The sequence below is a fragment of the Motacilla alba genome, chromosome 5 (assembly GCF_015832195.1).
Source record: "Motacilla alba alba isolate MOTALB_02 chromosome 5, Motacilla_alba_V1.0_pri, whole genome shotgun sequence".
NCBI lineage: Eukaryota > Metazoa > Chordata > Aves > Passeriformes > Motacillidae > Motacilla > Motacilla alba.
Genome location: NC_052020.1, coordinates 10643962 through 10667984, shown reverse-complemented (window position 1 = coordinate 10667984; position 24023 = coordinate 10643962). Strand labels below are relative to the sequence as shown.

The 24023-nt window shown below is 44.6% G+C and overlaps 1 protein-coding gene across 1 annotated transcript in view; it reads left to right on the top strand.

Moving 5' to 3' along the window:
• The first annotated feature begins 6080 nt into the window (after positions 1–6080).
• SWAP70 (switching B cell complex subunit SWAP70) overlaps positions 6081–24023 on the top strand; it is a 36371-nt gene continuing 18428 nt past the window's right edge. Inside the window, exons 1-3 of the mRNA XM_038138471.1 lie at positions 6081–6271; positions 14913–15053; positions 20074–20247. Coding sequence (XP_037994399.1) covers positions 6173–6271; positions 14913–15053; positions 20074–20247 — 414 coding nt within the window. The 5' untranslated portion in view covers positions 6081–6172. The remainder of the gene's footprint in view (positions 6272–14912; positions 15054–20073; positions 20248–24023) is intronic.

Below are 24023 nucleotides of genomic sequence, written 5' to 3'. Positions count from 1 at the left end.
TTAGCATGACATCTGAATTATCGTGCTGGTCTAAACTGATTTCTCTTTGAGTCAAGATGAAAGCAGACTAAGTGGCCTGACTCTGATTAATGATCTCCTGTGTATCCCTCAGACCGCTGCCAGACAAGGGAGCTAATGGACATAAAACCTGCTGCTGTTGCTGAATTTATACACAGGAAGATTCTACGTGTTCAGCCTGCATCCTGATGGAGAAGATCTTGTTCATCTATTGATTTACGGACAGCAGAAGGCACCACTAATGACAGCATTTTAGGCAAGGCGTTTCACAGGATAGGGATGGGGGGACAGGAGAAACACCTGCTATTCCCAGCCTTTAGCAGCGTCACCAACCTTAGGTGATGTTTCTGCCTCTGCAGCTCTTTCCTCTTGCCTCTTTTCATTCTCATCTACTTAGATTCAGGGCAGAATCTCCCCATATATTTGATCCATGCCTTAGCACATGGGATTTTAAACTCCTTTTGATCCTGTCGACCTTGGGTCAAGGGCGGATTGATGGGCCAAGGCCATTGTATGAGGTTCAACAAGGCAAGTGACAGGTCCTGCCCTTGGGTCACAACAACCCCGGGCAGCGCTGCAGGCTGTGGGCAGAGTGGCTGGAAAGCTGCTCAGGGAACAGGACTTGGGGATGCTGGTCCACAGCGGCTGAACATGAGCCAGAGTGGGCCAAGAAGGCCAAGGGCATCCTGGTCTGTGTCATAAATAGGCGGCCAGCAGAGCCAGGGCAGGGACTGTCCCCCTGTGACTCACCTCCAGGCTGTGTCCTGTCCTGTGAGAAGCAGCTGAGGGAGCTGGGGGTGTTGAGCATGGAGAAAAAGAGGCTCAGGGCAGACCTGGTTGCTCTCTGCAACTGCTTAAAAGGAGGCTGTAGCCAGGTGGGGATCAGTCGCTTCCTCCAGGTAACAGTGACAGGACAACAGGAAACGGCCTCAAGCTGCTCCAGGAGAGGTTTAGACGGGACATCAGGAAAAATTTCTTCACTGAAAAGGTTATTAGGCATTGGAACAGGCTGTGCACAGAAGTGGTGGAAGCACCACCCCTGGAAGTCAAAAAACATGTGGACGTGGCACTGAGGAAAATGGTTTAGTGGTGAACATGGCAGTGATGGGTTTACAGGGGGCCAATGATGCTGGAGGTCTTTTCCAACATTGAAGATTCCTTGATTCTCACTGACATTCTTCTACATCAACCCTGCTTAAATGGCTTTTTCCATTGGCTATTTCTCTTTGCAGTTTCTACTCCAAAAGATGTGATACTGCAGCACACATGGGTGAATTTCCTCTTCCTCTCTGCAGGTAAGGTGTCTGTGGTATTTTGTTCTCTATGGAGAATCCTGTAACTTGGTGAGAAATACCTTATCAGCTGGAAGTGCAGAGTAAGAAGTGTGTTACCAGGGAGGAACTGAAAGGTAACCTGATGTTTTGCCCCTACATTATGCTTGTTTTCTGAAGTTTAAATAAAAATACATGTATTGTGCACATGTGTATAAATAGTAGAAAACCACAGTGAAATAGGTGTGCCTTGCTGTAATCCCTTTAAAGACGGCTCTGAAAGTCTTAGAAGGGAATGGAAAATTCACTTTTTTTTTCTTTTTTTTTTCTAGGAGAGACTAAACTGCTATTCTGATTCAGCATCTAATACTGCTTCCTTTTTCACCTAAAACTACTGAAGTATTTTAAAATAACAGAAGAGACAAATTCCTCAGATGACTTGAGGATTGGGTCATGCTATTATGTCAAACATGCTTACTGCTTTTAACGCTCTCCCCCAATGTTTCCTGGAGATGTTTTATGGCAAGAGTAGTCTATTCAGAAATGAACACATTAATAATAAACCCCAGCATTTGCTTCAGTTTTATTTTCTCCTGAAACATTGCTGTGAAGTGGCAGATATTGGAAACACAGTTTGCTGCAAAGTTGCCTTAACGGTCTTAAATTTCTTTTTGCTCCCCTTTAGTTTTGCTGTGGAGAATGAAAATGACTGTTCTAGCCACGGCTGGGAAGATTTTCCCCGGGCTAACAATGAGCAGAGAACTGAAGTGCTGGAATTCTTTCCTTGATGTCAGTTTAACTGACTCAGTGGCATAAAACAAAATTAGTAACGGTTCAAGTGCGTAATCTTTCCTCTGGTTAGAACTTCCCTGACAAATACTTATTATTTGGCTAACAAGGAGTAATTAAGCTTCTGCAAAGAGGACCAAGAGAAAAGTGATTGACCCCTCAAGGCTGAGCCTCAGCAGGGTCTAACTAAAGCTCTTTCCTGAAACTGTGAGTCACTCTGTGACACCGGGCCAGTCTTCCCTCCCCTCAGTCATGTTTTTAACTGCAGCGAGGAAACAAAATTAGAATAAGCACAGATTTTAAATGAAGTTGCTGAGCTCTCAGACAACTTTCAGGAAAAGCAGAAGTATGTGAAGTTGCATCAGAACTTGCTTTTGTACCAGGCAAGCAATTTAGAGTTCATGTAGTGCTATCAAGGGTTTCTTGGTTAAGTGTGATTGCTGTTAATTAATGGTTAATGCATTACATGTCAATCTTATCTTCAAAGGTTCAGAATGTAAAGTCTTTGATAAGCAAAGATCCAGATTAGCACATCAAAATAGAAGGGTTCCTTAAAATAACTCACACTTTGGGTGTGGATGCAGTTAGTCCTGTAACTTTGTTAAAGCTATTTTGGGTAAGCATGAAAAGCAAAGGTTTCATTCCACAGCAAGTTTGTCTGCATGTGAACTTCACTTTAACTGGTTTTTCTCAGTTAGTTCCATCCTATAAAAACGCAGAGGATTTAAATATGAGTATGGCTGTATAAAACCATGTGCTAGGTTTATGCACAACTTGTAAGCATCCTCTTGATTAACCTTTATGCACATCTTGTAAGCATCCTCTTGATTAACCTACCAAGTGCTGGAGCAGCTGAGACTCGTATAAACCATTCATTTTAATGAAACATTTAAGCACGGACTGCTAACCTAGTGACCTGAATGGGACTATTTATATTCTGAGTGGAAAACAAATCCTGTTCTGGCAAAGGATTTTAGCATGTCATTTAAATCAGGAGTAACAGAAGCCAGCAAAAAGAATGAAGAGAAAATGAAAAGCAGCACACAGTTTTAGTGGGTTTTTTCTGGAAGTTTTTTGTTTGTTTGTTTGATTGGTTGGTTTGGTTTTTGGTTTTTTTTGGTTTTTTTTTTTTTTTTTTTGGTTGGTTGGTTGGTTTTTATATGTGTGGGTGGGGTGGGGTTTCATTGTTTACTACAATTTGTGGGCAATTTTGTTTTTGCACTCTTGTTTTTACCAAAAATCCAAACTGAAAATGCCAAAAAAAATCACTGAACTCTGTTCAAAGCAGAGATTAAGTCCCTGCCATTAGAAGATTCATGTGTGAACTACATTAATTGCTTTTCTTTAGTGACTTTTCACAGACTCTAATTTTATTTTAATGCACTTTAGGAAGGGTCTTCTGTGTTTACTGGTGACCTTGTGGGTGCTCAGCTAGCAACTTATCTGCATGTATAAAAGTTGTCTCTTTCCTTCTTTAGTGGAATAGCTGTCTTCTAATTGGGGAAATGCTAATGTATTTTAGGATGGCAGATGTTTCTGGTAATGGTAACAGCTGTAATGTTAGCAAATCAGATTCATTAGGAAATTTTATCAAAGTAATTTTTTATGTTAATCATTTAGTTCAGAGTATCCATCTTGAGGAAAGAGTATAAATAATTATTTGTGGATTCCAAAGCCCTGAATAAATTATGGAGCAAAAGGCTGGGAAAAAGGAGGGGGGAAAGGCTGTTAGGGTATGCTCAGTGAATAGGGCAGATTGTGTTTGGCAACTGACTGTGCTGCTGGGAGGCTGTAACATCTCTAAAAGATATCTCTAAAGAATAAAAATCTCTGGATGGTTATAGTCTCCATCACATACAGAAAACCAATCGTATGATTCATCACCTATGAGAATTAGAATTACTTCCAGGCTTTGCTGTCTGCTCACCTGCCCTGCTCCTGGCCCGCTGCACCCGGAGGATCAGTGGTCCATGCAAGTGAGGCCTGTGACTTCCAGCTTGTGCTGAGCTGTGCTGTCTGTCCAGCCTGGCCTCCACACCCACAGAGGACAAATCTCCCTGCCTGATAATCCCACAGGATTTTTGGGCAGGTCCTACGTGGTACCTGCAATGACAACCCCTGCATGCCCTGCACTTGATCTGAAAATGGCAGCAAAGGGCTCTGGTGTGAACACGTTTTATGTTTGGCCATAGAAATGATGTACAGAGTTGTCTCCTTGTACAAAAATCCTGTCATAGCTTAAATGACCAAAATGGTGTAAATTTCCCATGGGCAGGGTCTGCGTGATGTGCTGCACCTGGTTGATGCTGGACAACATTCCTGAAGGTTATCTACACTCCGTAATAATGCTGGCTGCAATAAATGGTATTTTAAGTGACACTTTAGAATCTGAGTGCCTTTCTTACTGGAATCACAATAAACCAGCACCACCTGGTACAAAACAGTTGTCAAACACTACCTGCCAGAACTATTTCACTTGGAGTGCTATTTTTGTTCTGATGATGCAATTGACCGAAGACTAAAATCAGGCAAAACCTAATTTTTCCCCTGCTGTTTATAACATGTCTTGAGTTTGGGATCTTAATGGTTCTGTGTGAAATCAATTAAAATAAAACCTTCAAGTGAACACAGACTGTGTTCTGTGAATGACAGTGTTCAGAGCAATGTATGTGGGTTACAGAGACAGAAAAGTGTGAATTTTTCTATCAATTGCAGGAAATAGTGCATGCAGGAGTCATATTTCTCAGCCTGTCAGTCAGTAAGTGTTAGAGAGTTTTCTACCTTCTAAGACCATGCCCATCATCCTTCATTTCTTCTCCCTCACTGTCCTTTTCTGCAAGGAAAGTGCGTGGCTCCTGTTTGGGCCCAGGGCTCCAGTGCATTTGGGGTTTGGATCCTGGCTGTGGTGCTGACAAGATTTATGGTATTTGCTCTTCAGACTGAAATGCTGAAGACATCCATCAAGATGTACAAAGAGGCCATTCCATTTCTCTCCCCAAAGCTCTTCTGAAGAGGTATTTTTGGCTAAGTAGACAGACCAATACACCACTTAGCCAAAAAAACAGGGACTCATACATGGAAAAAAGACCATTGAGACCACAGCACATACATCATAACTAATAATTTGCTTTTCCTACAACATGCAGAAGAAATTATGCATAATTTTATTTTGTCTTAATAATCTCTGTTGAAGTCCTTGCACAGCCACTGCCCTCACCAGTGCTTATTCCCAACCCACAGCACTAAAGAAAACTTAGCACAAAAAACCTACCCCAAACACCCAACAACTCTCAAAAATACTTCCAACAACACAACTCCTTCCTCTTGGTCACGTTTTGTCGGGCTCCTGCTCTGGAGGTAGTGGAGCAGGAGGTGTTCTTAGCTCTCTCCCTGCACCGGGATTGCACTGTGCTCTCTCCGGCTGTGCACAGCCTTCCTTCCAAGCTGTTTGTGGGGCAGAAAAATTCCAAGAGGAAAGCTGCTCTCCTCACTGTGAGGTACACCCTGCTGGGAACATTGGACCTGAGACTTTCATAAATTCCATTCACGGACTCAACTGTATTCCCGTTCTTCAAAAACCCGCAGTTTTCAAGGGGGAATTATTTGGAAAGACAGAACAGCATCAGGCTCACTGATATATATTCGCGACAACCTGCATTACCATGTCGTGCTTATTTTATCTTTCCAGTAGTATGTCACAATGACAAGACTGTTTTATTTACTATCTCATCTGAGGTGAAAACTCTGAACAGTGTTTTAACTGCGCTGAAGAACAGTAAAGCGACTAATGTTGATTTACTCCCCCATGTTACACCGAGCCATCAGCAATAAACTGAAAGGGACAGGATCGAGCTCTTGTCCATTTAACCGTGTGCATTTCCTAGTAAGAATAAAAGACAGACCTGCGGCAGCAGAGGAAGCCGGGCAGGGAGGCGCGGAGGCGCAGGGCCGAGCGGCGCTGAGGGGCGCGGGCCGCGGGGCGGGCCGTGGCTGCCGGGGCGGCGCCAGCGGGGCCGGGCCGGGCCGCGCCCCCGGGGCCGGCGCAGGCCGGGGCACAGCAGCGGCGGCGGGAGCGGGCCGGGAGCGGGCCGGCCATGGTGGGGCTCAAGGAGGAGCTGCTCAAGTCCATCTGGCACGCCTTCACCGCCCTCGACCTCGACCGCAGCGGGAAGGTCTCCAAGTCCCAGCTCAAGGCAAGCGGGGGGCGGCCAGCCCGGTGGGGTGCGAGGGGTCGGTCGCCGCCGAGCGCTGGCGCCGCGGGCACGGGGCGCGGGCCGGGACCTGCCTCTGGCCACACACGGGCGCTCGCTTTCGGGGCTCTCCTGGGCGCTGTAAATCGCGTTCTCCCCGCCGTTCGTCCCACGGCATCGCTGTCCCTGCGGGCCCCGGCCACCTCCGACCCGCGGGCGGCTGGCGCGGAGCCGTCCTGGAGCCCGGGCAGGCTGATTTTCATTCCGCTCCGTCCTCCCTGAGATGTCAGCGCACAAACCCTTGTTGTGCTTCTGGTCCGCTTTCAACCGCATGTCCTCGCTACCCTTTCTGGCCGAAATCTTCTGTGGGGTAGCCACAAGGTCCCATCTATAGGGGTTGGCTGCGTCCAAGTGAAATTCACAGCTTGCCAAGGGGAGAGAGAGGTTCCACAGTGCCCTCTTATTTGGATATAAACAGGAGAATTAGTCAAGAGGCTCCAACTGTGCCATTCTTTTCTTAGCTTATACGCTGAAGTAGTGTTTGTGCTCTTAAAAGAGCTCTCAGGCAGCTTGCTGAATCCAGTCCCATCTTGGCCCTGCTTTATGGGACCGTCTTGGCCTGGGAATAATAGCAGGAATCTGGCTAAATAAATATTTTGAATAAGAACGCAACACCTGTTGACGTTCGAGACTGTGGGTCCTTGTGCTCGGCGCTGGGGCTGCGTGGGCAGCGGCAATCAGCCGAGCTCTGTGCCTTTCGTGGCATGAACTCCACCAGCGGCAGCGGCCGTGCTGTGGGTGCTACTCGCAAGCGTGGCTGGTCGCTCCTGGACTTTATTTTTAGCATTATGTAACGAGGGTCCGGAGCTGGCAGCGTGCTGCAAGCAGCCTGTTCCTCTTCTCCTTTTCTTCTGCCGGGGTGATGGGGCTGTGAGATAGAGCCGAGCTCGGCCAGAAGTGGCTGCGGGGCAGGATTCGGGCCAGACGCCAGACCTGGCTGTGAACTCGAGCTGAAAATGTGTGCAGGTCCTGGGTTTTTCACAGGGGTGTCAGTGAAAGTGAGTCTTTGTGTTCCAGCCTTGCAGGGTGAACTGAAGCAGGTAGCAGAGAAGCTTTTTCTTGTTTTTATCATCCTGCTTTTTATAGGAATCCTGTTTTCCTGTCATGCTGCCTACCACTCCTGGTGTGCTCCATGCACTCACCTGAGGGTGTCTGCAGATGTCATCGTGCAGGGCAGTGCAAAAACTCAGGTGACAGAATGGTCTCTTCGAGCTAGGTCTTATAAGTTCTTGGAGATCTATATCACACTCGAGATAGCTCAGCTACTTCAGATGGTATAAAGTCATCAGGATGGCTTCTGTGGCAGTGTTGGAAACAGAAAAGTTTTAATAAAAGGCAAAATAACAAAGCTCTTTACAGAGAAAAACTGAGCTAAGTGTAAGAGGCTCTTGCTCCTGGTAAAACACCTCACAAAAGCGATTAGTTCCTTTGTTGTCTTCTTTTTCTCGTAAATTGCTTAGGCGGGATTTTTTGGCTTCTGTCTAATTGGCTATCCTTAAGTTTGAGGTGAAGTCCCTAAGGTCCTATGAGGTGTCATTTTTACCTAATTGAGGAGAGAAACTTCTGAGTTTTTTCCTTTTTAAGGAGACAAAAGATAATTTTGTCACTCCGTCAACAAAGGGCACATTCCTACGCTCAGGTGCTGGCCTGAATGAAATGGCTACAGAAGCTGCCAGTGTGCTGGTGGGCTGGTACAGTGTCATCAGAAAAAGCAGGGCTTTGTGTGTTTGTGCAGTTCTATCTGTGACACAAAGGCTTCTGTGGGAAGTGTCAGGTGGAGGATCTGGGAGTGCAGAAACAAGTCTGAAATGAGGTTGCCACCTTCTCCTGTGGCCACCAAGAATTAGTTTTCAGCAGGGAGTAAAGGGTGTTCTTACATAGACTTTTTGTGGAAGGTGCTGAATGTGGTGTCAAACTGATGGTCCTGCTGGGGAGAAAAGATGTGCAGGGTGGCAGTAGCCCTACATGGGTCAAAAAGGGCAGGCAGGACAGTAAAAGAGAGGTTCCTGTATGATAGAGATAGGACTGTGTTGTCCTTAGAAGGTATTTCCCAATGAAGTGTTTCTCATCATCATGAGGAGGATACAGCACTCCTGTAAAATGGAGCACTGATGATGCTTGGAGACCAACAGGTTAGTAGAGATCTGTGACATTAAAAAAATATGCCTAATAATTGAGTAGAATGGCTGTTTTTAAAACTGATAAAAACCTTTTTGTTTTGTGAGAATGGCAGTGTCGTAACCTGCTGAACTCTTCCCTTCTCAGTAAGAAAACCTACTGGCCATGTGTCTTTGGTTTGTGTAATCCAGTATAATGTGGTGCCATCACATTGCAGGGAAGTTCCTAAGGATAGTACATTTGTTCAAGGAAGTAATTTTTAGTTACTCTGCCTAGAAATGACCTTTGATCCTTCCATAAAAATAAATAATTAACTTTAAATACTATGAGAAAAATAAATATGTGTGTGTTCTGTAGTTGAGGCCCTACTGCAAAGGGTTTGCATCACACATTTGTTTTCAGTAGATCTAGAGCAGATGGATGGAGGTGAGTCAGTTTGGTCTGTTTTGTAGTCTGGAGAAACAGCAAATGCTTGAGGGCAAAAATGGGACTTGCTTGGAATAGTAAGGATGTCATGAGATGTCTGTTATCCATTTGTATCTTTTGTGTATGTTCTGAGCTGCTGAGAGAGGAGACAGTCAAATCAGTCCTCGGTGTAATTTTGAATATTGTCTTCTTCCAGTACGCACTGATTTGTTTTTTTGTTTGTTTGGATTTTTTCTCCTTTTTTTTTCAACTGGTAGTCTTTGGAAGTTCTGCTGGTATGCTGGCTGCAGCTCTTAGTCCATTCTTCTACATCAGCAGAAACGTGTGTATTCTGTTCTTAAATTACAGCTTTAAAAGCTGGACACAGTCATTGTTTAGCCAGTGTGTTTTTTGGCACCTTCAAACACTGATACAGCAAAGCTCAGGTGTAGGTTCTGTGTACACAGTTACAGCTGCTGCTGTGATTCCAGCATGAGCTACATCCAAATTGCTTCCTTTCCTACACTTGGATCCAATTTCATCTTTCTTACAATCTGCAGTTTTGAAATTAACTTGTTTTAGAAGTTTCTGTAAGGTACCAGCATTAAATCCACTTTTCATCTGGATCTTGAAACACTGTAATTTTAAATGTGGTTCCACTTGACAGCCAGCAATATTGCTTGTAGTCTGTGGGTGTGTATGATTTGATCTTGGAAAAATCCACCAATTAGTTTTTACACCCTATCTGGAAGCTCGTCCACGTGTTGCTTTGTGACTTGTCTCTGCTTGGGCAGTGGGTTTGTTTTGGTGTTCTTGTTTTACTTGCTGCATTGGGGTGTGTTTTCTGAGTCTTGGGGTCTTGGACTCCTGGGTGCTATCTGCAGAATGTGGATGGTGAGCCGCATGTCAAAATTATGTCTCACTCAGGCCTGTATTAGAACTTTGGGTGACCAAAGCTAATTGTCAGGCTTAGAAAATTCATACTGGTCTGTTCTCATAGCTGGGGTGTTAGAGGCTTGTTGTACCTCTTACCTTTGCTTTGCCTTTCCCCTAGACGAGAAGTTGGTGGCCTGTGGGAAGAGGAAGAATGGTGTAATCAGGGGTGAGAGGGGTGCTCTGACCGCAGAGGAAGACCTTGAACAATGCAGTGAGGCAGGGGCAGGGGTGGGAGCCTGCGCCGCGTGGGCAGGACCCTGGCCGGACAATCGGCTTTGTGCAGCGGCGCAGGGCAGTAGGAAATTAGTCACTGTGACTCACGGGACAGGGGCTGCTCTGGGGCTGTCAGCAGGGCTCAGCGTGTGTGTTAGGGTAGCCGTGAGCCGTGCTGTCGGTGAGGTGTGAGGGAGGGATGCTGTTGTGCCAGGAAAGCCCAGGCAGCCTGTAGACTAAAACAGGGAGCGTGAGGAAATGACAGGGCCGTGAGGCTGTGCTTGAGAGGAGCAGCTCCCGGTGGATCAGCAGCTTGTTCAACCTTGAGCCAGTCTGTGCCCAGGTGGCCAAGGCAGCCAGTGGCATCGTGGCCTGGATCAGCAGTAGTGTGCCCAGCAGGACCAGGGCAGGGATTGTTCCCTGTTGGGCACTGATGAGGCCACACCTCAAGTGCGGTGTCCAGTTCTGGGCCCCTCCATTTTGGAAGGACATTGAGGTGCTGGAGCACGTCCAGAGAGGGGCAGCACAGGTGATGAAGTGTCTGGAGCGCAGAGGAGCAGCTGAGGGAACTGGGGGTGCTCAGCCTGGGGAGAATGTCACCTCAGTGGTGACTTTATCCCTCTACATGTGCCTGAAGAGAGCTTGTAGCCAGGTGGGGATTGGTCTTCTCTTCCAGGCATCCAGCAAGAGGACAGAGGCTTAAGCTGCACCACAGGAGGTTCAGGTTGGACATTAGGAAGAATCTTTTCACAGAGGGGCTGATTAGATATTGGAATGGGCTGCCCAGGGAGGTGAAGGAGTCCATGGAGGTGTTTAAGGAAAGACTGGATGGGGCACTCAGTGCCATGGTCTGGTTGACATGGTGGTGTTTGGTCATAAGTTGGACTTCATGATCTCAGAGGTCTTTTTCAGCCTGATGGATTCTGTGATTCTGTTTTGTCTGGGACGATGTAGAAGAAAGGTGCAATCCATGGAGTATGTTTACAAGGAGCTCTTCCTCAGGGCTGGGAGCCCCAGGACAGGAAGGCCTTGGCTAATGGGGAAGATGCAGGCTGACACCAGGATGTGACTGGAGGCCAAGGGGGATTGTGCAGATAATGAAGGCAAAAGGAAGGGTGAGGTTGTTGAAAATGGTGATGAGGGGTGTGCAACTGCCTAGGGGTGAAAGGAGCGAATGAAGGAACCGGAGCTGATGTGGATGAAGGGCACAAGTGTCAGGAACCTGGGCTGGAATCCACTCATCCAGCTGGGAAAGAGGCTGCTGCAGTAACCCTGATGTTGAATAATGAGGCTTCAGATGGGGTATGTGCTACCTGAGTGGATAAGGAAGCTGGACCTTGGGGATGTGATGATACAGGACGTGGTGTGTGTACAGTGTACCTTGGATGAAAAGACCTGGTGCTTGTGACAAGGGGCTTATATGATGCCACTTTTAACACTGGTCATAAAAGAAAAAGGGAAAGTGCTCGTGAGTAGCCTTATTTTGGCTGGCTGGCTGGCTGCTGACATGGATGTTGGGGAGAGATGAGCCAAGAATGTCTTGGAATGAATTCACACAAAGCCACTGAATGGAGCTGTCGGGATCTGGGATGCCAACATTTTAAAATCTGAAAAAGAGACGAGGAGTGGGAAGACCCCCCTGAAAGATGGAAAGGAAAAAGAGAAAACTACCAAGAAGCTGACAATAGCTACTGCAGGATTAGTCTGCCCTGGTAATGCTCCCACTGTCATCTGGGCCAAATTTTTGTCACTGAGCAGTAAGTAGTCTAGCAGATCCTCCCTCTCCCTGTAGAAATGCAGATCACTTTTATGGGACATGGTTAAATGAAACTACTCAGATGGTAATTCAACACGTGCTGAAAGTTTTGGAAAATGGGAACTCAAGAGGGGAGCAGCTCTGGCAGAGTATACCTGAAGGTAAAGCAGCATGAAATAGGGCATAAATAAAGCAAATCCAAAGTCTGTGATGACCCTTGGCATTCAGCTTTCTTGTATTTATTTGTATTTGGAACAGAACACCTTCAGTGTTCCCAGGGAAAGATGGGGTGCCACCAGGCATCTTTCTTAAAACTTTTCCTTCAAAGTGAAGGAGTTGTTGTACCTGGAGTGCGCTGGTGTCATGAACCCCCTGCCGGCTGCCTGTGCTGTCTCAGACCCCAGTCTGGGGACCCCCACAGTGCCCATGTGCTGCAGCAGAGATGAGTCTCTGGGCTGGGGCACGAGTTGGCTTTGGCACGAAGGTAAATTGTTTAACGTGGCATCCAGAGCATGATAAATGCGGAAGGAGAAAGCTGCCTAGCAACCCTGTGGGCACTGGGGGAATAATCCTGACTGGTGCAAAACTTCCTCATGGTTGATGTAGCTTCTGCAAGGCAAGGTGATTATTTTGTACCCCAATTAGTCCGGTGCTCAGCTACTTGTTGGGGTGTTTTTAAAATTGTTAATTAACATAGAGTGTCTTCTGGTCCAGATAATGTGATTTGAGAGAACAAAACCAAACCAAACGAGACCTCAGGGCAGAATTTTTCTGGCTCACCCTGCACGTGAAGAATTCAGCTGGCGCTTGGCCGCGTTAGAGAACGGCAGGCTTTGGCAGGCGCCGAGGAATTTCCTGAGTTATGAAAAGAGAGCACTGGGCACCAGAGAGATCACAGATAAGGCAGATCTTAGAAAATCATTGAAAGTGGAATTCTTTCCTGGTAAGTTGGTCACTTGATGTGGAAAGCACCTAGGTTTCTGACAGCCCAAGCACAGCAAGAACACCAGAAAAAGAAGACAAATATGTAGAAAGCACATGATAAGAAAGTATTTTATCAAGACTTTTTAATTTCCTTTGGTAGTAAGCTGAAATCAGTCATGCTTTCAGAATACTTTTATTAGCTGAGTATTTTTTTAGTTATAGTATTAGCATCTCCAGTGTGGTTGGAAAACAGTGATCATCTCTCTCTCTCTCAGAAATTGAAGAATCCCTCAGGCTTCTATAAATAACAGCTGAAGCCTTAAATAGAAGGGGAAGCACACATGATAGCACATTCCCCAACCCCATATGTAAATCACGTGGACTCAAAGACTTGGTCTGGTTAGAGACAAGGATGGATTGAAGTGAAATATACTGTTGATGGAGAGTGGTGTGAAATGTGATAAACTTCTAAATGCTCTTTTGCTGCTTTGGGAAGTGCAGCTTTTGTTGTGCTGTGGCTGATGCTGTTGTTTAACTCTATACATTTCTAGACCTTGTTAGCTCTAATGCCTTAGTGTTAGCATACATCTGTGAAAATATGTGTTTCTCATGGAAATGTCTCCTTTTCTGAAAGCAAGTTTAACTTTGGAGGTATGTAGAGAGGAATTCTCCTCTGAGCTGAATATACATCTCGGGCTATCTCTGTAATATTTTCTGCTAACTAACACAGAGGTTCTGCTGTCTCCTTATCATGCATCAGAATAGTAAATGTGCATTTTCTTTTTTCTTGGGGGTGGGTGGGTGGTGGAAAGCCCAGACATTTTAAGTGTGTAGCTTTGGTTTGATTTCCTAGGCTTTGACAACTTCAGACTTTCACTTCTTCTTTTACAACTACTTCATCTTTGACCATCTTTTATGTCTACTCACCTAAATAGACCTGCTTATAAGTTTTCTGCACATTTATTTTTTTTAACTGTTTTCTTTTTGCATCATTTTGGTCTGATTTTTAAAATTCTATATAAAACCCACAAAATTCAGTTGCACTTTGTCCCATGTAGTTGTCAATTAAAAAAAATAATAGCATAATAATAATAATAGCACTGGCAGCATACCTTTTGAAAAGATGTGATCTGTTTTGCCTTTCTGTAATTTTTTTAGCTGTATTTTTTGCCTTTTTTTACATTTTTTCCCACGCAAACTGTGGCAGGGCATGTAATACAAAATCCTTAACCCAGCTCATGTTGGTGGTACATGATCTTCAGAGGCTCAGCTCTGCACCATGCCAAGGGGTGATGTGGGCAGCCTGATACAGGTCTGACCTGACCCCAGACAGTGTGAACAGCCGGGAGGGGGATGGTGCTTTGCTGTTTTTTGGGAAGTGCTGGTGGCACAGGAGTCGCTCCTGCCCAGGCTCTGCCTTCCTGTTGGTACTGAGGTGTTGGTCTGTGCTGCAAAGCTCAGCTCAGGCTGAAGAACTTGAGATGTGCTGGCTAGTTTGTTTTTAGTAATTCAGTACTTCCTTAAAATTAGTCAAGTGTGCAGTCTCTTCTTGAAGTTCATTTCTCAAGAACAGACATGAGTGTTAGTGGGTGTCAAGTTCGTGACATACTTCATGCAAATAGCTTTTTAAAATAAAAATTTGAGAAGCACACCTAAACCCTTCCTCTTTCTGTAACATTACTCTCCTTTGCAACTGAAACATGGAGTCAATGTTGAGAAGCAGCCCAAAAGCAAGCAGATGAGAGAAATCCCTAGTTAATGCTTTAATCTGAATAGTCTTTTCTTTGTAAACTAAAGCTACATATTGAGTTGTTTTCTTTGTTACTCATTTTCACTAGATATAAATATTTATAGTTTCAAAGGCTAGGTGTTTGTGGTTGTTTTGATAGCTATCTGACTTCACTCTGCAAATATTATTTTGGTGTTCCTGCATGCCTGTCCTGGTTTTCAGCTGCATGGGGATGTATGTACAAAGGCGAGCTTGTGTAGCTGCATTTGTAGCTCTCTAGGGCTGGACCTCTCTGTGCTCACGTTGCTTCTGTAACAATCAACTCTCTGAAACCATCAAGTGAGGAGTTTTTAGTCATGCTTTGCAAAACTTTGTGGGGCAGAACTTGCGGTGACATCTAAGTGTCACTTTGCACATGGTTTTGGAGTCACAGGTCTGCTCTGGAGGGGACACACCATGGTTTAGGCTGACAGCAGTGTCACTGGTTTCTCTTCTGTCCTTAGGTCCTTTCTCACAACTTGTGCACTGTGTTAAACGTTCCCCATGATCCAGTGGCCTTGGAAGAGCACTTTAGGGACGATGACGAAGGACCAGTTTCCAATCAGGGTTACATGCCTTATCTAAACAAATTCATCTTGGAAAAGGTAAGTTTTGAGTTCTTGTGTTCTGTGCTTTCCTGCATCAGCTTTTGTTGTCAGAGTGTCTTTGTGGTAACTGGTGCCTGCAGGAGGCTGCTGCTGGTGTGGAGGCACGGGCTGGGAGTGTGTCTCTGGGGTCCTCATGGGGTGGCTGCTCTGGAGAGCCTGTGCCTGAAAATGGAAGGGTGCACTGCTCTCTACATCTTGTATTTCCTGTTACATCTGGCCCTTGCCTAAGCTGTGTTCATGCAGAACTGTGCTCATATTAATAAAGAGTAGGCACACAGGCTGTGGGAACTGGGAGTGGGGCTGTGGCTGAGCCCCGTCCCCAGTGGGTGCAGCTGTGAGGAGCAGGTGAGCAGTGTTGGGGCAATGAGCCCTGGAGTGCTGAGGTGTCACTGCCCAACCACCAAAGGGAGCAGAGGGCACACAGGGGCACTGCATGAGCATGAGGAGTATTAAAAGGTTGTGCTAAAGAACGAGAAGGGGAGAGGCTTGTAGCCTTCTGAAATTGTGTGGTGATGCTCTGTGTGTTGTGGCCATCTCAACTGCGACATATGCTGTGACAATAAAGCACTTCAGCCTGAATTTATCTGAAAGTGTCTGGAAGCTGTGGGTTGTCCCGCTTTATACTGCAGGTATAACAGAATATTGTCACAGACTCCTTTGCAAACAGAAAGGGTAAAAATATCTTCACTGTTTGTCACAAAGTACTTTAACGAGTAGATCCCTTTAGAAGGTTACAGTGGGTGACATTAGGGCGTGTTTGTGAAGTTCTGTCTTGCAAGTTCTTTCCTTTCATGTCTGAGCATTCTTCAGTCCTCTGTTGTGCCTTGTTTCAGGAGAAACTCTAGAAAGCCAGCAGGGCTTTCCCCTCTTCTCTCCCCTCCTCTCCTCTCCTCTCCATCGTGTTGTGAAATAGGTGGTCACTGGGTTGGAAAGTTAGGAAGCCCCAAACAATGATCTTCCTGCTTTTTTCTGTCTTCTGATCACGTACTGGGCTGGGTAGCGATAGCAGCTCACGTGATGGTGGAAACATCAGCTTCAACACCACTGATTTCTTGTACACTTGAGGGCCAGCCCCAGAAACCCTCAAACTTTGATGTTGTGGCTGCAGAGATACAGAGCTGTTTGCTCTCTTTTGTTGTGTGAAGAAGTCCTGAACTGACATACTCCTGAGAAGTCCAGTGCAGCAACTGCAGATGATACAAACTCCTCAGCCCCATTTGCTGATTTCTGCTCCTTCATTTAATAGTGGTGGAAAATGTGATACATATAATGCAGTCTGGCAGCTTATATCTAGCTTAGCTTCTGTCTAGTTTATCAGCTTCTCTGCCTCTCTAGTCTGTGTTTCTCTCCTACCCAAAGAGTATGAGAGACACACCAAGATTGTCCTGTTTGATGTGTGGGAGTTGTTGGCCTTTAATACACGTAAAGGTACCTCATTATTGTCTTGGTTGTTTGATGCTGAAGAATCCTGCTTTGTCCCTAAGAAGTTGTGATAGCCTTTCTGCTTCATCTTGGCTGCCTGAGATACTGTGGAGACCAAGCAGTCTTTTTTCCCCATATTCTGGGAAAAAAAGAAAAGGCCTTAATTTATTTTAACCAAAGGATTACAGTGAGAGAAGCTGAACCACAGTGGGTTAATATTCTTTGTAGACAGTAGCAAACCATTAAGTAAAGAAAACCCAAAGAGATATGTATGTCTTTTTCAAATATAAAAATGCTTTATTGTTAAAGGGTGTTTCTAGGAAGAATAGTTATGGAAATGAAAAGCAAAATGGCATTTAAGTAACACTTTTATATTAAAATGATAGATCTGGCTATGTAAGTAAGTAGGTATGAAAGGGAAGAGCTTGACTGCATATAATTTCTTGTTTTGTTTTATTCATACACTGATCTGGCTTCCAGTGATCTCCTGATATATCCAGATCATCAGTTAATCTTAAAAGATTAAAGTGTTGAGGAACAGGATTAAATTATCTATAACTGGATGTTATTTGATCTTGACTAAATGCTTGTAAATAAGAAAATTAGTGAAGTTGTTTGGACAGAAGGCTGTCTTTTTGGACAGGAAAAATCTTGTCTGTGACTTCTCTTCTTCTGGAGATGAGTTTGCATCAGTGCCAAAAGAGCGTGCAGTGGGATGAAGTCACTAATTCATTGTGTGTCTCCTTTGTTTAAAACAAACAAACAAAGAGCAAACAAGAAACTCCTTCTTTATTTTTCCAAGGCGTAATCTGTTATTTTAGATGGGAGATTGTAGCAAAATTGCTGTTAGTATATTCTAGTAAGCAAAGCTACTAAAAAAGGAGTGATGCATTATACCCCAGATACACAGGGAGTTCTCTCAATTTCCAGTCATGCATCTTACAGGAAATTAATTGATTTGAGTAGGAGCCCCTGGCTCAAGAAAGGTTTTTTGATCTTAAGGTATTTTGCTTTAAGACATTCATAAATATTTTATGAATGATTTCTTAAATTTCTTTTAAGATAGTTATATAGTTGTGACTTAGAATTTTATTGAGAGGACTTTGTAACCTTTGGAAATAACTTGTGCTGTACTCTTAAATGAAGTTGTAACTTTTTGTATTTTTTTTCGTGGTGACTTACCCTGCAATAAAGCTTCTTTATATAGAACCAAGGAATGATCAAGAAAGGGACAATTGTGAAGAAAGACAAGGAAGTTAAGTGAGGGGCATTTGCTACAACTAATTTCCTTTATCAACATAGGTAATTTCAGTAAATGATTTGAGTGATTAGTATTGTCTGATTGATGATTTCCAGTGTTATGCATCTTATTACTCAGCAGATAGATGTTTCTAGAATTTTCTTGCATTTGCAGCAAAACCTGTCTTGTTCTGTAAATGTCTCTTTCAGGAGGGAGCTGTTATTTGCCAGTATAGTGTCTTCATAATTTGTTTTACTTGGTTCCTTAACCATATTTTAGCATGTTCTGTTATTTACGATGTCTGTCTTTAAATACCAATTGGAAATGTTTCCCTTTTAGTGGTGGCAGTGGTGGTATTTTACAGCAGGCCTTATTCAGAGCAGGGAAGAGTCCTGCTGCAGGGAGACAAAGAAGGACATTGTTCAAACCTCAGGTTATCTCATCTTCCAGGCAACTTCATGAATGCAAGTTACACTACCAATGCTTGTTATATTTTTGGAACTGTTATTTTGGAGAGCCAGGGCTTGTGTGCTGATGTAATTATTGTCCTGAATAATTCCTGAACAGTGTCTCTGTTCTGGATGACCCGTGGGCCCCAAAAGTCCATTTCAAAACCAAATCTGGATTCTGAAAAAAGGGCTTACATGTCTAAAGTGGGATTGCTGGCACTGTGAGACCTCTTCCCCTGGGGTAAGATGGTTCTGAAACCTCCTGCACAGTCCTGGTGGCAGGGATGTGCTGCAGATGACCTGGGCTTTGACAGGAGTGTCTGAGGGGCTGCAGTCCTGCTGTGCTGTGGTAGCAGAACCCATGCACCGCTAGGACATTTCCAAGGTGGAACTACTCACTGTCAGGCTGGGAAAAGCACTTCTAGAAGAGAAGTCCTGGTTCATTGGGCAGGGTGGAGAGGACACAGAAAAAGCACAGGGAAGAGTAGCCAAGGAGTGAAGTGCTGGTGAATAGAACAGAGAAGAAGGAATCCTGACTTCTGGCCCTTCATCTGGAGGGTGTTTGTCCGTTCAGCTGATGTTTCATTCAAGAGCTGTGTTTCTTGTGCAAGCAAGACAGATGCTGAACTTGAGCTGGAGCAGCTCTGGCTCCTGCAGCTGCCACCTCATTCAAAGGACTTGTAGCCTCTTGCATCTCCACTCAGGTTGGTGGTCTCTGCAAGCATGCAAAGTCCATGATTTTTGTTGGTAGTCTCACTCTTATGGCTGGAGACTGTTCTTGTCATCAGGTTGGTTTTTGTTTACTTCTGTCTTTCTTTTTTTATCTTTTTTCCCCTCTTTCTCCCCTCCACCCACATCAGTTCATCGACTTCCCATGTCTGCCACTGACTGAGCCAGTGTGGTGTGGTCACTATATTTGACTGCTTACCAGACTGGGTAGGAAATCAGACAGTTTGCACTGGTGTTCTTCAAGCACCTGAGGTCTGTGGTTTGGCTTATCTTTAAAAAAAATCACTGACCATTGCTGGTCTTGCTACCACAAGATGTACAAGAACCTGTTCCTTAGATGTGTTTTCCAAAATCTCAAAGGGGCTTCCATTACAGTGCCAAACATGCCTTAATCAGTAACACATTGGTAAAGAAATAGCATTGCTAAGTTGTGAGGGGAAAATAAATAGGTTTAATGTATAACTTAAACGAGGGTTTGAAAACAGAACAGTAAATTAGAGCTCTTGCCAGTATAAATAACTCACAGATCTGTAGATGCTGCTGCTAGGTATGATAAAAGACAATGAAAGCAAGAGGGATTTTTGTATCAATGAGGTGAAGGTTTGCAAGCCTGAGAAAAAGCAAAGATTTTAAGTGGGTTAGCATTTGAGGGAAAGAATTATTCTGTGTTTATGAATACTCTTGAAGAGTTAGTTTGAGTAATGCGGAGTAAAAAACATACTAAGGGTCCCTCCCAATTGTTGCTCCAACATTGCTTTTAGCATATCCACATGTGGATTTGGCTATGTTGGTTTCCAGATTTGCTACATAAAATCTCAGTCACTCAGTGCAATAGGAGGGCAGCTGAACTGAGTTCTGGAGATGGTTTGGAAGCTGATGTGCTAGAGGAAACACAGAGTGCACTGTAACCTCCTTTCCGTGGAGTCAGAGTGTAATTAACTCAACCAGAAATTGGAGGTTGGATGTCAGTTTTGCTAGGAGGAATTCCTTATTTTACCCTATGCAGGAAGTCAGACCAGGTTGTTACAGTGCTCTTTTTGGGCCTTGGTGTTTCATGCAAACTACAATTTTCTTGCTGCTTTTTGTATGATGAAACCTCACAAACATTGTTGATCTGTTATTCTGTGCCACTCGTGCATATCAATTTCTTTGTTGTTCTTCAATTTCTTCTCTTTAGGTTCAAGGGAACTTTGACAAAGTTGAATTCAACAGGATGTGCTGGACTCTCTGTGCTAAAAAGAACCTCTCTAAAAGTCCTTTGCTGATCAGCGATGAAGATGCCTTTAAAGTGTGGGTTATTTTTAACTTCTTGTCAGAGGACAAATACCCTTTAATTATTGTACCTGAGGAGGTAAGAAACAAAAACTTAAGCTCTATAAAACCAGTTTGCCAATGTCCCAGTTGAACTGTGTTAAGTGTGGTACACTCTAAAGATTTAAGAGGAAATATTATTTAAATTAATTTTTTTGTTCCCCTCTTTTAGTATTGTATGGCCTCCGATGCATTTCTCTGTTTTCCAGGGTGCATATATGGGGATTTCCACAGAAAACTTGAGATATTGATAGCTCTGTGTGTCTGTCATTTAAACAGCCTGAACTAAGCGGGATAAACAGCACATGCATGGGTGTGATCTTTAATCACTGCACTTGCTTATAGGTGGTTACAATTTTACAAGGTCCATGTGATTCTGAAAAAAAAAATGCCCTCATCTGTTCGGTGTTATTGTGACTTGCAAGATGAGTCTTCAGTCTCATGTCACCCTCCTGATGGAAAGGACAATACAACATTTTCTGATGGTGTCTGTTTCTGATCAAAACCAGCCAGCCCCTGAACATTCTTGCTTGAAATGTCTGAAGGAATAATACCAGAGAGATCTCTTTATACTTTCAGTTCATGAACAAGTATTGGCAGCACTCAGATAGGTATTTTAACCCTAAAGCAAGAGTTTGGTATCTCCACTATTCTCCCTCTTGGGATGGGTGGGGAAAGAAGCAAAGATCAGAACTGTTGGCATAAATAACCCCTTGCAAAACTGTGTATGCAAATCCCAGTGGTTTGCAGTTCAGCACTGGAGGATGGAATAATAAATATTTGCAAGTTGTTGAACAGCCATGGATCAAAACAGTCTGATTAACATGCCACTAACAGCATAACTGTGGGACTCCAAGGTGTTGTGCCAAACCCTCAAGTACAGATAGCTCTCCTATCAAAAATAAACTCCTCAGTTTGCTTTCTCACTCACTTTTTAGCAGGACACTTTCACTCTGCACATTTCTGGCTTTGCCAGACTGGCCCATGCCAGGGCCCTACCTGGCATGCTGGATTCCCATGAGACATGAGACAATCTTCTTGCTTGCTGTCCCATTAGTTTCTGTTGGTTCTGGGAAACAGGGATCATGGTTACAAAAGCTAAGACAGCTCTTTTCTTAGTGGTGCTATATTTGGCTTGGTAGGTCAGAGCCACTAAAAAATGCCAAAACTGGGACTCAAATCCGCGTCTCTGGTTTGTCAGTGTGTTCCCTGCTGTGCAGCCTGGCTTACCTGTGGGCAGACATTTCACATCTCCTGAATTGCTGGCATGGTTAAAAGCTTTAGCCCTGCCAGGTCTGGGGTGTTGCTCCCCACTCCTTCTTCACCAAGGAAGCCCCAGATTGGTGCTGCCTTCTGTGGCTGCTGCCAGTTTAATGGCAACATGTCTGAGTGTTGGCAGATGTGCTGCAGAGTCAGCACTGAGCTGAGAATTTCCCGATATCCAGAGTTTGTATGTGCTGTTGTTTGCTTTCCTTCCCATCCTTAATGTCCAGGTTAACCTGTACTGCTCTTCTACCTGGATTATTTTAAAAGTTCTGATTGTGGATCTGTGTCTGCATCTCCTCGATTACGGCAAGATTTAAATTGTGCAATTTGTTTAAAGAAAGCTTACAGAGCCTGACTGACAAAGAAAGGCTGCTCTGTTCTTATCATACACAATGCCTGTATTCACTCCACCTTCCCTCAGACCACACAGGTAATGTAATCAGCCACTGGAGGAATGCTGTCTGCTGAACACACTCCTTTCTGCTTTGCACTGGTCCTGCATCAGGTTCTCTGTACTTCTGGAAAATTTCCCATTTACTCATCTACTCTCTGCACAAAATTCCCAAAGTAAAAATGCAAAGTCTCAGTTTCAGCCGGTTTTGCTTCTTCTCAGATGTTTTGTATCTGCTTTTTTTTTACAAAATGCCTTGCAAGTCATGTGTACAGTGAGGGGATTTTTACAAAGTGAAGGAGAGGAGAAGGGGGGTGGAAGCCGTGCTGTTTGTGCTGTTGATGTTTTGCTGAGAGCAGTGTAAACCTCTCATGTGTGACTCCACTTCCCACCCAGGGAGCAGGCTCTCCTGCCCTGCCTGACTGCTGTTTGTATCGTTGGCTGAGAATATTGCAACACACCATCTACTGCAGTTTTTGGCTCAGAGATCCAGCTGTTTGTGTGGGATCCAGCTGTTCCCCCTCCTCCCTCCCTCCCTTCCACTTGTTGGCTTTTGTTATGGTTTTATTTTGTTTGCTTCTTTTCCACTTTATAAGTAACTGAGAAACTTGCCACATGCTTTCATTTGGAAGGGTGATCCCTTGAAGATTTTTGCACCCTATCTTGAAAATTATAAAATTTCTTTGGTCTCCTGTGAATGTATTAACACAGCTTCATGTGGCTGTAAGGATGGCTTTTCTTCCTCCTTGGAGCAGCTGCTCTTTGAGACATGCTTGGGAGTCTGAATTTCCTCTTTTTTTTTTCTTTTTTCTTTTTGCAATTTTTAAAATGAGATAAGTGGTTTCTGCAGTCATTTCATGTCTCATATCTGGAAAAGCCTCCTGCTTGAGTGCAGTTTCACCTTATTTGCACTGTGCTGACTAAATATTGAGCCACTGTCTTTCCTTCTTGCCTGTGTCATGTACTTTTGCACTGGTGCTGCTGTGCTGGGCCTTTCCTTTTAGGCAGCTGAATGTGGCAGGGCTGTCACCCCCAGCTACAAAGTGTAAGTCTTGATTCCCTGCCCAATGGGCAGCAAATGGGGAATGGCTGCAGCTCATCCAGAGAAGGGAAAAGAGGCTACTTTGGAAAGGATACAGAGATGCAGGCTGAGAAGAGCTTTAGGAAGAGCAAAGTGAGGAAGGGAGTTACCAGGAGAGAATCTGAAAGCAGTGGAGAGGTGATGCAAGGGCCAGAAGTTGCTTGTTCAGCAGAGGCCAGGCTAAAAGCCAGAGGCAATGACTGGCTTGTGCTCCTCAGCTGCCCTGGAAGGAGGGATGTCAGCCCTGCACTTGAGGAAGATAAGGGTTGTAAAATCCAGTGTGGGGAAGGGATTGAGTTGGGGTGTGCAGTTTTGGAATGTGACTTCAAGCTTGAGAGGATCCCCCTCAATGGGATCCTTCTCCCTTATGGGGAGAAGTCAGGAGACACAGAGGCAGATGGTGACAGGGAGCACTGGGCACAGCTGGGAATGGCCTTGCACTCCAGTGTTCCTTCTGCTGCCTACTGGTGGGCAGCTGAGAGCACTTGGAAGAGCTGGGAAGGAACAGAGATCCATGAATGTCTATTTTGCTAAGGTGCTCAAGTGCCAAGGCAGAAAGCAGGGACTGGCTGGGAGCTCCTTCCCCTCCCCACAGCCAGATTTTCCATTAGATCATCTGAGATGCAGACATCCAGCTCTTGCAGGCATTACCTCTTCCATGAGAAGGAAATGAAGGGAAAAAGGTGGAGAGAACTGAATCCATAAGAGGAGAAATATTTCTATTTTGTCATGAGCTTTCCTTACAAGTCGCCTCTTAGTTGTTACAGACTCATTTGTGTGTCTTGGTATTTTTTAACCAGACGTTTTCTGTTTCATAAAAAGGTTTTCAAGCACTTCCCCTTTGTTGTTTCTGGACATGTGACTGCAGCCTTGGGAATGCTTTATCGCCTGAGAGGTGTGGTGTGTGGTTAGTTGTGTTTCTGGGCCATTCTTTGTGGTGAAACTCAGAGATACACACACTGCAAGCTGCATACTCAGTGTTGTAATCCCATCTTCACAGTTTGTTTCAAATGAACCAAACATATTTGCTGCTTTTGGCTTTGTGAGGAAAGATTTGTACAGTCATTTTTCACTTGTC